The sequence below is a fragment of the Mesoplodon mirus genome (assembly GCF_964341445.2).
Source record: "Mesoplodon mirus genome assembly, chromosome: 7".
Taxonomy (NCBI): Eukaryota; Metazoa; Chordata; class Mammalia; order Artiodactyla; family Ziphiidae; genus Mesoplodon; species Mesoplodon mirus.
This window is the reverse complement of record NC_138983.1, coordinates 7902654-7917465: the sequence shown is the minus strand read 5'-3', so window position 1 is coordinate 7917465 and position 14812 is coordinate 7902654. Positions and strand designations below refer to the sequence as shown.

General features: G+C 57.3%; 1 protein-coding gene across 12 annotated transcripts in view; it reads right to left on the bottom strand.

Annotated features, from left to right (window-relative positions):
- NRXN2 (neurexin 2) overlaps positions 1 to 14812 on the bottom strand; it is a gene marked incomplete at its 5' end in the record, with an annotated part of 100058 nt that overhangs the window by 49553 nt on the left and 35693 nt on the right. For all 12 annotated transcript variants that reach the window (XM_082628141.1, XM_082628150.1, XM_082628148.1 and 9 more), the window contains 4 exons: positions 4516 to 4719; positions 4883 to 5269; positions 8737 to 9175; positions 9863 to 10024. In XM_082628141.1, coding sequence (XP_082484267.1) covers positions 4516 to 4719; positions 4883 to 5269; positions 8737 to 9175; positions 9863 to 10024 — 1192 coding nt within the window. The remainder of the gene's footprint in view (positions 1 to 4515; positions 4720 to 4882; positions 5270 to 8736; positions 9176 to 9862; positions 10025 to 14812) is intronic.

Genomic DNA, 14812 nt, shown 5'->3' with positions numbered 1-14812 from the left:
AAGGGGCAGATACAGAGGCAAGTCAGAAGTCATAGGGAGAGGAAGGAAGTGGAGAGGATGCAGAGAGAAAAGAGGAAGAAAGGGCAAGCAGAGGGAGGGAGGAGCTGGACAGAGGGGGAAGGGGAGGATGTCGAGGTGAGGGCAGGGGTGCCAGGCCTGGAGTCAGGTCGCGGGGGCTCTCTCAGGGCCAGCAGAGTCTTCACCAATGAAGGGTCCAAAAAAGAAAAAAGGGGGCTGGAAAGGCAGGCCGATCCCCTGTTGGAGAAGAGACCTAGAGACGAGCACAGTTCTTCCCCTCCCCAGCAGGGGAGCACCAGGAAGGGGGGGGTCCATCTGTCCAGAGAAGAGGTGTCAGCTCCAGGCCCACCCCCTTGCAGTGACCCCACCCACAGGAGCCCCTACTCCAGTGGGGCTTGAGAGGAGCCAACTCCCCTTGAAGACGGGCCCCCAGGAAGCAGCCAGCACCATCCCAGGGGAAAGCCAGGAATTGCGAGTAAGTGGGAGAAACTGCCCTCTGGTGCCCACACCCACCCAGAGTGCAGCTCAGGGAGCTTTAACTGCTAACCTGTTGACTAGTAACCTACGCCTCAAGTTCAGCAAATGGACAGAAGCGATTGGTCTGCAGAGACACACCAAGGTCCTGGCAGGACATGGAGACCAGGGTGATGGTATGAATGTGTGATATGACTGGTGGGAAAAAGTCATCTGCATGGAAAGGAGCTCAGGAAAAGAAGCCAGGCTTCTCTTTCTGCAACCCACCTGCCCCCACCCAGGCCCCGAGGACTGGAGGTCGGGGAGAGAGAACGAAGGCTCCAATGCAAGGAGCCTCAGGAGCCCGCTGGCTGGAGTCTTGGAGGTGACACCGCAGAGTGGCAGCATGCACTCCGGCGCAGCCCTCGTTCACAGCCATCTCCCCAGCAGCCCAGCCTCAGAAGGAGCTCAAGACCTACTGAACAGCCCCCCATGGGAACAAGGCACCGTCCCATGGTCCCAGAGATTAAAGGGCTTTGGAATGTAATGTGCATTTAGCCTGGCTTACAACACAAATGAGAGTCAGGCTTGCTCCGTACAGCTCTAGAGGGCAGAACTAGGTCCACAAGTAGGAATCTCAGAAAGGGGAGCTGCCACCAGGGAAGAAGAACCCAGCGATTAGAAGCACTGAGGTGGCCATCTCAGAGATGGGACGCTCCTGACACAGAAGGCCTCTGAACAGAGGTGGAGAGCCTCCCGTTGGTGGGGGCAGGCACAGAGGATGCACCCACGGGGGCGGGGCTGAAGGAGGTGCCTTCTGAGGGCCCCTCCAGCTTGGAGATTCTTCAGTTACAATGCGCCGTTCATGTCATCCTCACTAGGAACTGGGATTGCCGACGGGCACACCTGGAGAAAGGCAACTCCAGGGGGGTGATGAGGGGCAGGCCAGGCTGGGCACTGGCCCCAGAGGCCACGCCCAAGGTAGAAGGAACCCAGGAAGCCAGGTCACACTGGAACAGGGTGAAGAACCCAGGGACTCTACAGTCCTCTAGGGACAGAGACCAACCACCCTGCTCAGGGCCTGTAGACAGCAGAGCTCCTGGAACTGGCTCAGTGTCGGCAGAGGTGGTGGAGGCCGGGGCCGGGGCAGGAGGCACAACCGGCTTCTCTGGCATCTCTGCCTGGATGGAGGCAGCAGCCTCAGGCCTTCTCGGCCCTCTCCAGCCCAGCAAACACCCAGGCGCCTGAGCTGGCACTGAGCGCCTCCTCCCGCCACATGGCCAGGGGCAGCTCCGCTCTCTTCAGGACCAAGTCTGCGTCATTCCAGTGAGCCCCTGACATGCTGTGCAGCTGCCTGTGGGAGCCTGGCTTCCCTTACTACAGGATGGGACCACGAGGCCAAAGACCAAGCCCGCTGGGCTCCTCTCCATCCTCCAGCAGCAAGTCCGGACCAGGACCAGGGCCTCAGTGGAGCAGGCCCTGGGTAGCAAGCAGGATGGGGATCAGAATGGGGCTCCTAAGGTGGGGCCAGCTTGGGTCATGCAATGTGGAAGCAAATCCCAGGCCTGGCTCTAAGCTTAGGTCCCTGTCCCAGTACGATTTCCCTTGCAGTCGGCTGGGTCTGTCTTTATGTGTGTGTCTTGCATCTATATGACGTCTTCACTCCCACTATTCCATTTGAGCCTCAAAACCACCACAGAAAGGAAGCAGAGTGAGGATCCTTGTCCCCACTTTACAGACAAAAAAACAGAGGCTCAGAGAGGGGAAATGACTTACCCAGCAGTCTAGGAGACCAGGGCTAGAACCCAGATCTTCTGGCCCCAGGCCCAGTGCTCTTCCCATCATAGCCTGAGGCTGGTGGCTGGGTGTGTGTGTTTGTGTGGTTCACAGAGAGGTCACACACCTCCCTGTACACACATCACTTGGTGTCTGTGGACAGATGTGTCTGCAACAAGCATTTGGTCACGGCTTGTCATGAGCTGTTGGAGATGGCATCTCTGTGGATGGAGGTGGGCACAGCAGGCAGCGAGAGATGTGGGAGGACTGTCCTGCTGGCCACCTTGTTCCTTAACTTCTAAATACTTATGTGACACAGACAGAAAAGCATATCCATGGGAAGGAGAGGGTAGATCCTGAGGGTGAAAGGGCCCGAGGGCCCCCCAGAGGGCACTGTCCTGGCCAAGGCTGCTGCCTCCTGTCAAACCTGAAGGAACCCACGCTTCTTCACAGGGAAACTAAGACAGTCCAAATGAGGAAGAAGCATCTGCTTTCCCTGCAAATAGAAGGCCCCAGATTTCCCCTGCAGTGTCCCCACCAAGTACAGAGCCACGTGCTTACCACACCGAGAACACACACGTGCCAGGGTGAAGGGGTACCTCACCCTGGGTACACAAACCTGGGCAGTCTGAGAACCGCAGGGCCACGCACAGGGTCCTGGGCTGGCGCCTTCCTCCTGTGACCGTTTCAGGGGTGCCAGGAGCCGCTGTACAGACCCGTGGAGCGCTAGCCAAAGGATGTCTCCCATTCCGCTTCCCACTGCCACCCACCCCCTACCCACTCTGTAGGCTGTGATTGCGGTTAGAAGCTGAGCTTCAGGGAACCCTAAAGTTCCCCACCTCCGGGGCCCTGGCCACCTGCACACCTCCCCACCTCCAACCCCCGCCTCACTCAGCAAATCTTTGTCCTAGGAGTACAAAGGCCAGGTGGCCAAAAGGGGAAAGGACACAGTATAAATTTATTAGCGAGGTAATGGGTCCCCAAAAGTCTGTCCCCCAAATGCCCTGGAGACCAATGTTAAGATAGACTCCAGATAAATATTTAAAGCTCAAAGCTCCGTGTTCTCTCCAGTTGAGCATTCTAACCCGCTCAGAAGAGCCCAAGTTCTCCTCCAGGCCCAGGACACAAGAAGCAACCCCAGGGGCCTGAACTTCCCACATGACAGGCCCTTGGGTGCTACACCTCTATACGCTCAAAGGCTAGCCTGAAAGGGACAGATGTGACCCCAGCCTGGGCAGCTTAGGCCCTCTAGCTTCCAGGGTTCCCCTGACTGAAAGCTCCATGATGGTGGGACCTCGCCTTCGTCACTACTGTAGCCCCAGGTTCAGAACACACTAAGGGCACTAAGAAGGTGTCCCATAAATATCTGCTGAGTGAGTAGCCCTGCGGTTTTCCTTCTGACCCTGCCCACAAGAGCTGAAGCCCACGGAGAGTCCAACAGGCCTCACGGTCCCACCACAGGGATGCCCCAGGGACTGCCAGGTGAAGTGGAGCCGTGCCTCCTCTGGGCAGGGGCAGAGGCATCGAGCCTTCAGGTGGCAAGGGCCCCTGATGCCCCTCCACCCCCCAGCTCTGTTAGAGGCAATGAGGAAAGCACCGAACCTCGGGGCAAATGGCCTGCGTTTGAGTCCGGGGTCTTCCCCGACCATCACTATAGCTTTCTGATGTTGGACAGGTCAGTAGGTGGATCTCACAACCTATAAAACAGGGGTAGCTATGGGGACTCACATGTGAAAGCAGATAAGGGGAAGATGACATGTCCCCTTGTGCACCGCCCCCCCCCCCACACACACACGGCTCTCTAAACGCAGAGCAGACGAGGGCGGCTGTGTGAGGGCTGGGTCCTCCTGTCTCCGGATCTGCCACTGCACTGAGCTTAGGCTGAGCACCAGTAGGCGTCTGCAAGTGCTTCACGAATGAATGAACCAACGTATGAGCAAGCGGATGAGTCGACAACCAGGAATGAGCTATGTCCTTACATGTGCGTGCGCGGAACAGATGCCTCCAAGACCCAGGAGCGCCCCAGGAGGGTGGCTGTCACACCCCAGACACATTCTGGGTCCCCCTCCCCACAGTGCCGCCGAGCGCGAGGCATCGCCCTACACTGTGCTTCCTCGCTGGGACGAAGTTCTCAGGGGCTCTGACCAGGGCTGGCGCCTCCCCACCACCAATCTCTCACTGGCACCACCACCATCTTCTCCAGACAGAGGGGGTGTGGCTGAGAGGCAGGGTCGGGGAAGGGGCCAGGGGCACGGGCAGGGCGGTTACCGAGGTTGACGGTGAGCTTCATCTGGCCCCCGTCCAGCTCCAGGCGCAGAGTGTCAGCTGACTCCCTGGAGGTGGTGGCCATCATGAGCCCGTAGGCCCGCTGGGACATGAAGCGCAGAGACACGTCCTCCGCCTCCGTGTGCATGGCGTTGGGCAGCATGATCTTCATGTACATGGAGCCATCGTAGCTCAGGACCGTGGCCTCTGCCCCAGGAGTGGGGGGAGGGAGAAGTGGGGGGAGGACAGGCAGAGGCCAGTGGAGGGAGAGAGAAGACCGAGAGAATCAGTGCAGGGATGGCAGGCCCAGGGCTGGTCTGAGAGGGGCACAGGGACGGGCAGGGGGCCCCGGGATGACAACCAGCCTCACCTCTCTCACAGACCCGCCCCAGAAAGCCGGTCCCGACGCAGTCACAGACGAAGCGGTTCCAGCCCTCTCGACAGACGCCACCATTGCGGCAGGGAGCGGAGGTACACTGCTTCAGCGTCTCCCGGGAGCAGAAGGGGGCGACGCCCACAGCCGCCTGCGCCTCAGCCAGGCCCCGGAGGTCTCGGCTACGCCCATCTATGAAGAGGTCCCGCACGCAGCCCACGTAGCCAGCCCGGAGCGCCGCCGTCCACACCTCCGGGGGCAAGGGCAGGTCCACCCGCCGGCCTTCAGGTAGGCCGCCCAGGTACAGCTCGCTCTCCAGGTCCAGAATCTCGCTCTCCCCGGTGGCCAAGAATGGCGTGCTGCGGCTATTCACCGAGATGGAGCCTGAAGATGGAGAGAGAGTGGGCTTCAGTGGGGAAGGCAGGACCGAGAGACCCCACAGGCCAGAAAAGGATGTCCTGCCCTCACACCGCAGGCAGCCCTGGGCTGCAGACACTGCTTGACAAAGGTGCCAAGTTCAGGAACCAGTGTGAGCCCGCCCCAGCCCAGCTGCAGTGTGCAGTGGGCCTCTGTCCGGACTCCTCCTTCCCACCTGAGCAAGTCCTCAGAGGATGTACAGGAGGTGGACACACCCCCAAAGGGCTGGATCCTTCACATGTCCTTCCCCCAGCCAGCCCCTTAGACCAGGAGTCAGAGGCAGAGACCCCCAAGGAAGCTGAAAGGCTTGAATCCAAAGGGTTGCCCCCACTAACATTTATTGAGCTTTAAAGACTATATGCCAGGCACTTAGCACTTCACGTATATCATATCTCTTAAGTCTCATGGTAACCCTATGAAATTGGTCCTTTACGATCCCACTTTGAAATGGCAGATGAGGCTTAGAGAGACTGGGGAAGCTGCCCAAAGTGCCGCAGCGAGTAAGGACCAGAGCCAAAGTACCACCCAGGTGGCAGGACCCCAGAACCTGCATCTCCCACCCCCAGACCTGGAGAGATAGTCAAGCCGATCAGCTCCTGGAGCCTGTGAGACAGGATGGCAGCCAGGAAAGGGAAACCAAGCATGGCTCTTCTGAGTTGTAAGAGTTCTTTGGATGGAGAGGCTGATTATCTCAGAAAAAAGATTTGGGATCAGGTGCGAGCTTCAAACCCTTTCCTGAGATCTCAAGAAACCAAAACCTATACATTAGAAGCTTTATTCCGTTTGTAATTTTTATTCCATATATTCTCCTTCCGCTCTCCTTTCTCAAGTTTGGAAGAATTCTTTAAAAGATAAAAATAAAAAGTCCGCCTATCTCAGAGGGGCTAATAAAGAGAGGTAAGGATGGTTTGATCCACGCTAGGCCTGATCGGGCAGAGATCGGGGGTGGGGAGGGGTAAGAGACAGAGTGCAGGCACCAAGCGTGGAACTGCAGGAGCAGGACCAGGGCCGCCTCTGCACACTTGGCTCCGCATCTGGAGCACGTGCTCCTCTGTGCAAACGCTTCCCTGTGCCAGAGAGGCCCTTCCCCTGTGCCCCATTTTAACACCATGGTCCCTGGCTTGTCCTCCCCGACAAGGTGTCAGATCCCCACTGCCCCTCCCGGCCCCCCAAATGTGGCCCCCAATCACCCACACTTCTACTTGTAGCAGGTTCCCCAGGTGCTTCCACCCACCTGCTGTGGGGCCTCCTGGACACGGACACCACCCAACTGGACTCTCCACAGACGAACAGAATATGAAAGAAGGAAGGGGGAGGAAGGCTATGGTGGGGAAAGGGTGTATAATGGAGACTCAGCAAAAGGAAATTAAAATGAATACAGGTCTTGTTTCAAGGTCACTCTAAAACATGGAAAGGGAACAAACCAAGTGTCCAACGACAGATGGGTGGATAAACAAAAGGTGGTCTATCCATACAATGGAACGTTATTCAGCTGTGAAAAAGGAAGGAAATGCCATCACATGCTACAACGTGGATGAACCCTGGGGACGTTATGCTAAGTGACATAAGCCACACACAAAAGGACAAATATTGTGTGATTCCACGTATAGGAGGTCCCTAGAGTAGGCAATTCATAGACAGAAAGTGGGATGGTAGTAAACAGGGGCTGGGGGACGGGGAGATAGTATTTATGTGGACGGAATTTCAGTCTGGGAAGATGAAAACATTCTGGAGATGGAGGGTGGGGATAGTTACACAACAAGGTGAATGCCCTTAATGCCACTGAACTGTGCACTTAAACATGATTCAAATGGTAAATTTTATGTTATGTATAAATTACCACAATCAAATTTAGAAACATGGGGAAGGTCAAAGAGAGCTTTGTTGGAGTGACTGTCCCAAGTCCGTGCTGGTGTACACGAACAAATGTGGGCCATCAGAAATGGTCGAAGTGACCCAAGGACTAGCCAGGGCTGGTGTGTGGGCTCTGGAGATGGAGCGAGGCTAAGGAGACCACTTCCTGAAGACAGAGAAGAGCGGAAGGCCCTGGGGTTCTATGCAAGGCCTGAGCAGATTTCCAACCTAGAGAGTTACAGATCCCCTGTGTGGAAACCCTGGGAGGCAACGAGTGCTCTGTGAAGACTCCCTGGTACCATCATGACACAAAACCAGGGGACGAAGCCATTTACCGCAAAGCCTGGGGAAGGCAACATTTCCCTGAGGAAGGGAGAGGAAGAAACAAGCAAGCCCACGAGAGGCCAACACCTCCGGGAGCCATGGCAGCCCCTTCCTCCCTGTGTGTGTGGGGACGCTCACTCCACCCAGACATGAAAGCCCCGTGCAGCGACAGCTGGGGGAGCATGAAAATTTAGCTGACGTTGATAAGAGCTTAAATTGGATAATGTGTCAGTTCTCATTTATATCAATTCTTTCTCTTATGTCCAACAAGATGGAGAAGAGTAAAGAGAAACAGGCAGAAAACAGGAAGAGGATGGGAAAGGAAGACTGAAAAAGAAGAGTGGAGGAGGGGTGGCAAGAAGCAGCAGAAGATTCAAGAACAGCACCTGCCCAGCCCCAGTGCCCTCCGCCCCGCTGCTTTATTGTACAAGAACCTCACCACACGGAGCGTGGTGTTTACCGTCTGTGTCTCCCCACCGGAACACGAGCTCCGGGACAGCCAAGACTCCAGCTCACCACTGCCCCATCCAGCACCCTGGACAGCGCCTGGCGCACAGTAGGCGCTTGCTAAATATTTGAGTGAGTTAATAAAGAAGGTTGAATGGATCTAGATAGAAAGGAGGCAAGGTTGGGAAGTTTTTTTAAAAGAACAAGATAGGGACTTCCCTGGTGGTCCAGTGGTTAAGAATCTGCCTTCCAGTGCAGGGGACGCGAGTTCGATCCACGCTCAGAGAACTAAGATCCCACACGCCGCAGGGCAACTAAGCCCGTGCACCACAACTACAGAGCCCATGCACCCTGGAGCCCACACGCCACTACTAGAGAGAAGCATGCACACAGCAAATAAGACCCGACGCGGCCAAAAATAAATAAAAATAAATAAATAAATAAATAAATGTTTTAAAAAGAGAGAGAGAACAGGATAAGCACTGTGTCAGGCACTGCACTAATGCTTTACGGGTGTTCTCGTGATTTTCCCTCCTGAGGACCCCAGTTTAATGACCCTTTCATAAAGAAGGAAACCGAGGCTGCAGGGGGTTGAGTGACGGCCCAGAGTCACACATGCAGGAAGTGGGAGCGTGAGGTGTGTGCCCGCGTCCGACTGACTCCATTCTTTCCACCAAGGCACCACGCAACAGGGACAACAGAGGGGCTGGGAGGGCCAGGGGAGGGCAGGAGGAGAACAGCCAGAGAGGCCGTCAGGGTGGGTGGAGGGGGGCGGTCAGGGGAAAGGGGAAGGTCCAGAGGCCTCTGACCTTTGCGCCCGTCCCTCTGGAAGTCCACATGGCACCACTCGCCGTCGTTGACCTTGCGGCTGGACGCCCGCAGCTTGATGCCCCCAGACCCCATGTCCAGCAGAAGGTAGAGGTAGCCGTCCAACAGCTCCATGGCAAAGTAGTCAGCCCGCTGGGCAGCGCCGTGGCCGCCGGCCCCGGCCCCAGCCCGCCGGCCCTGGCTGAAGAGCAGCAGCCCGTTGGGCTCGGTGGTGCGGAAGTCTAGCGAGATGGAGCCGGTGCGCTTGGCGCTCCAGCGGGGCAGCGCCACAAAGGCCTCAGGGCTCTCGAAGGTCACAGGGTCCAGGGCAGCCACATCCTCACAGCGGAACGACAAGTCCCCCTGCAGCTTCATCTTGGGGTCTCCTTCCTTTGCCAGGCGGGAGAGCTCCAGCTTGAAGTCATTATTCTTATAGACCACCTGCAGGGAGGGGCGGGGGTGGGCGGTCCAGGATGAAGAAGAGGAAGCAGTTTAGGGCCTGGCCACTGCTGCCCGGCAGCATGGGCCCCTGCCACCCAGCCCCGGGGCCCCACTCCACACCCCAGACCGTTGGTCTAGAACTGCACGAGCAGAGGCTGTGAACGGCACCTCCCTTGCCCCACTTATTTCTCTGTCCTGTCTCCCTGCCCAGCACAAGCACGGCGGCCCTCGGGGCTGCTGAATTGCAGTTCATCATAACCGCAGGACAATCGTCACTGACGTTTGGTTGACATTTACGCTCTCATCTGCTCCTCACAGCCGCCTTGAGAGGTAGGTACTGACCACTCGTTTTACAGACGAGGAAACTAAGAGTCAGACAGGTCAAGGGACCAGGCCAAGGTCATGGAGCTAGTGAGTGGGCCTTAAACTCAGGTCTTTAGTGTTCACGTCCACCACTCGCCTCTGTACGCAGCTGCCTCGAGGGTCCTCTGAGAGGATGGGGGCCTTTGGGGCTCAAGGAGCCAAGAGAGGAGAAGCCGGAGTCAATGGGCCTTAGGTTTTGAAGAGAGGAGATCTCCCACCACTGACTTGAAGAAACAGAGGCCCCAGGCAGCTGGCGGGTCAGACCGAATCACACGGCAGACAGGGTTCCCGGGATGCCCCCGGCCCCCTCCTGGCCCTACTCACATCCTTGAGGCAGCCCATGAAGTTGTTGCTGACAGGCGAGCCCGGCAGGTCCGCCGTGTTGGGGCTGCCGCCAATGTAGAAGAAGTCGTCAGAGCCCAGCATGGTGTAATCCTCCTGTGTGTAGCCTGTGGTGGTCAGGATCCCGTCCACCGAGATGGTCACCTGCCCAGCCCAGGAAGGGAGAGGGAGAGACAAGGAGACAACCGGCATCAACTCCCTGGGAAGAGCCTCGGGCTGGGCGAGGGACGGGCCGGGGGGCAGCAGCGGAGGGGGACCCCCCCCATTTTTATGTCTGCTTGTCTCAGAGGAGGAACAGTGGGGGCGGGGGGAGGGAAGTGGGGGAAGGAGGCAGCACAAGATTTGATGGTTTCAGGGTGGGCTAAGGCCCAGCTCGGCAGGCAGAGGCCTGAAGGGCACTCGAAGGGCTCACTGTGAATAGCACCAAGAAGTGGCTCCGGATGGGGGTGGGAGCTTCAGGAAGGGCCCCATCAGGGCAGGATGCAAATGGCGCCCTCGATTCTCTCCTCTTGAAGGGGTCTCTGGACCCCCATGTGATTTCAGAGCATCTTTCATAAACAAGGCAGAGAACACCCATTCTCCTGGGGTTCTGGAGGCTTGGACTCCCCTGCAGCTCTCCCTGCAGGGCGTGGAGGAGTCCTTTCAACCTTAGCCAGGAGGGAGGTGGACAACAGCAAAGGCCTGAGGAACAGGAACCCAGATATTCCTGGGGAGACTTGGAACTTCCTGGGGGACCCTTGAGGGCTGATTCCCACCAGCACCCCCTAACTGGTCCTAGCCCCCTTGCTGAGTCTGTCTCAGACTCCTCTCCCTTCCTCAGTGACTCTCCGAGTCACTCCCTTGTCCCCCAAGGAGAGGGCAGCCATTGGCCTATTCATCAGTCTGCCTGATTCATTCACCACCACCATGATCGGGGCCAGAGTAAGGAACAGAGGGGGACAGGCTAACCTCATGTTACCTTGACCCTGGGCTAAAAAGTCAGGTAAGAAAGCAAGATGGGTGGGGATGGGGGCATGCCTGGTGCTCTGAGGAGGTGAAAGGGGCTCAGTAGTGGCCTGGAGAAGGCTGAAGTGACCTTGGGGGGCAGTGACAAGTACAGGGAACTCCATGATTCCCTGCTCCCCAGGCAAATGTCCACCTAACCCCTGAAAAGCCTAGCCGTAGGAGCATCCCACACCCAGCCAGGTTGTGCAGAAGAGCCGAGGCCGGGGGACCATAAGCCCCCACTCTCTGAAGGCTGTGGATTAGGATGGTCAGGCTCCTGCAGGGGTGATCAGGAAGCTGGCTCGCGGCGAACCTAACACTGTGCTTCTGCAGGCCAGCTCAACCCCATTCCCACATTCCAAACATGCCTCAGCACCCCCTTTTTGGGCGAAGTCTGGAGATTGGGGCCGTCCAATCACAGCCCGTGATGTCCTCCCCACATCAGTCCATACCCACATGCCACCAGCCATCTTCCAGTGACTGGTCGCCAGGCTTCCACTGTCGCAGGGCTGCAGAGCGGGTGCTAGGAACACCTAAGGGACGTGGGCCGAATGGGGCCAAGGGGAACGTCCCTCACAGGTCCCTCAAGTCCCCCTCGTGCTGGGCTGGAGCCTCCCAGTGAGAGGGGAGGGGCCGAAGGGGCCCCCTCCTGGGAACCATCAAACCTTGTGCTGGGGGGACTAGGGTCAAGGACAGAGGTAAGGGGGTGTCTTTGTGGAAGCGGGCACTCTGAAGCTTTTGAGTCTTGTTTCGAGGGGAGGGTTGGTCATTCTTGTTTATTTCTTCTTCCCTCCACCCCACCTGAGGCTAGGAAGTGGAGATCTGGGTGGAAAAGGGAAGGGTCAAAGTATTAGTCACAAAAACATGCAGACAAGATTAGAACAGGCAGAAGGGGGCTGGGACACAGAGATGGGGGTAAGATAGGGAGGCAGGGGGAAGGGGCCTCCATCCTGCCCTCCACCTCCACTCCCGGGGCTGCTCTGAGAGACCAGGAATTGGGCCACTATTAGTTCCTGAGCCTGTGTCTGGTCACCCCAACTAGAGAGTCAGCTCCTGAAGGCCGGGCCCCTGGCCTGATGTGTCCCTGTAACCCTACTAATCCCAGTACAGTCCAGGGGACACGTCTCCATCATTAAAATGAATGTCAAGTCACCTTGCGACCCAGGGCCACACTTGGCTCTCACTTGCCTGTGTCTCATCTGTGAACCCAGTGCCTCGGGGGCCTTTGGTGGACAGAATCTCAGTCCTCCAAGACAGCTCTGATGGGATGACCCTGCTCCTGTGCATGGGGAGGGCCCTCCCGGCCCCCAAGCTCCCCCGGAAGAGGCTCTCCCTCGCTCTATATATACGTCAGCCTACCAGCAGCCTGAGCCACTCAGCTGTCTTCCCTCCCCAGCCCCAGAGGCCAGGGCACCAGCTACTGGCATCTTCCTCACTCTATGGGCCCTCTTCCGCCAGTCCGTTCAGCCAGCTCACCTGCCTTCGCCCTCAGAGTTAGAAGGACCTGACTTGGGGGGGCCCCTCCTCAACTCCCCTCCAGACTGGGCACAAATCTGACCTTGCCCGCCATGGCTTTACGCAAATCACCACCACGTGGTGCCCCCTATTGGGAAAGGGCTGACTTAATCCCTTTTGTATCTGTCCCTATTTTAGAGCCACCCTGGCCCAGGGGGTGGGGAGAGGGTAGCAGGAGGCAGGGTAACACAGGGTGCACAGAGGAAGGGGGGGTGGTCAGCCTGGGGGTGGGGGAAGAAGAGAGAGAAAGGGGGAGACGGGCACTGGGTGGAAAGGAAGCCAAGGGTCGGGGGAATGGAGGAAGGTCTCTGGGGAAGGCAAGGAGGGAGATGACTGAGATTAGTAAAACCCGACTGTTCCCTCAGACAAATCAAAGTCCAGACACAAAAATGGCAGGTTCGTTAGTAAAAGCAGGAAACAGGGGAATAATTCCCCCGGTCCCCCTCCACCCCAGGGGTTCATGATGCCCCTGCCCCCCAATCCCCCCGCGCAGCTTCTGGAAGGGGTGGGGCCAGCAGGGGAAGAGGGCAGAGCGGGGGCATGCGACACAGAACAGCCACCACAGCTAGGACGCGTGCAGGTTAGAGGGCCAGGGTGGGGGGCCTGGCCCAGCAGGACAGGCGAGAGAAAGGCAGCCACAGGTGGGAAGGCGTGCGGGACCGGGGGGGGGGGGGGTGCATTGGGAAGAGCCGAGATGGAGGCGAGAGAGTTGTAGGGGTGCAGGAAGGAGAAGCTTCCTTTCAACGGAGGAAGGGAGAGGAGCCACCACTAGAACAGAGACACGTACAGGTTGAGAAAGAAAGGGATGGGACATTAGACTCAGACCTTCCTCCCCAGAGGGTGACCCAGACACTCATTCCCACCACCCATTCACCACTGATCACTGACCCCAGACACGCCTGCTCACACACCACGTCTTACTGAAGGCAGTGGGAGGGAGTCTTGACAGGCTCATTTCCAAGCAGAATCCTTTTTGTCATCAGGACCACGGCTAGCACCCCAAGACACAGCAGGTACTCTGCACCCAACCCACACCAATCCACGCAACACAGACAGACTGGGCCCTGAGTGGGGCCGAGTAGGACTAGAGGAATGAGCCATAGCTCTGCCCTGGAAGAGCCACGCGCAGCCAGGGATGAGGGGAAGGAGCACAGAAGACTCAGGAGCCCAGCGCCCAACCTCCGCTGTTCCCCAGGGACGGGGAGGGTGGCTGGAGGTGGCTGCAGGGGGCAGCCTATGACCTGGGTGGGCTCTCAACCCTCCCTACTGGCCCCACCTCTCTTCTGCTCTGCCCTGCTCCTCTCCCTTAGGCAGGCTGCGAGGATGTGAAAGCAGGTCTTGGCCACATATATCTCCACTCGGGCATTCCATGCCCACCGCACCCCCGGAGGAAAGGCTGGGGAAGAGGAAAATACCCCTGTGACATCATCCAGAGCCTTTCCCAGCTCCCTGCTATGATCACAGGGTCGCTGGCCTTCCTGGGAGGGGGATTACTTGGGGGAGGATAAGACTGTTTTTAACAGATGGGCCTTGGGGAGTCATGACACCCCTTGGCATTGTATGCCAACTGCTTCAATGAGCTGCTTTTTCCTGTGAGAGTCCACTGCTGCCACCAAATTCTCAAAAGGCTCCTGAGCCAAAGACGGGTAAGGACAACCAGTTTAGGAAGAAGGTCCTGGCCTGCCCTTGGGACTGTGGACGTGGAAGCATGAGGGCATGAGGGCATGAGGACGGAGGACAGCCGAGGGAGCGTGTGCAGCCCTGTTACATATTTGAGTTTAGCCATCTGCTTGGGGTGGGGAGAAGCTGCAGAGAGAAACAGGTTGGAAAGACACACCAGGAAGATGACCTAACCAGCAGTGATAGCCCCACGGTGAATCCTGACGACTGGATTTAATAAAGTTTGGGAACAGAAACTTCAGGGCACAAATCCTGAGTTCTCCTGTGGCCTTCACCACCTTCCAGAACAATCTCTCTGACTCTCGTCTGTAAAAGGGGTTTAACAACTTCCACCACTCCTGCTTCTCCCAGGCTTACTATGAGGATCAAATGGGATCCATAAAGTGAAAGCACTGAACTCTTCCACCACTTGCTACGTGACCCCAGGCCTTCTTGGGCCTCAGTTTCCCCATCTGTTAACCGGGAATAATCTCTGCCTGCTGCCTGCAATCTAGGCATGCGTCCAGTTTAAATGATATTCAAAAGGTGAGAGCTATTTAGAAGAAGCAAAGCCTCCAGTGTCACGAGCAGAGAACACTTCTTTCAGCCTGACCACACCTGACCCAAACATCTCCACTGGTTGGCCTTTTTGATCCGGATCCACCTTCTCTCCCAAGGAGGAATACTCAAATAACAAAAAGGTCCATATAAAGAAGTTAGTAAAAATAAATACAAAACCAACCAGAGCCCGGCTGAGGAATGCTCGGGAATCAG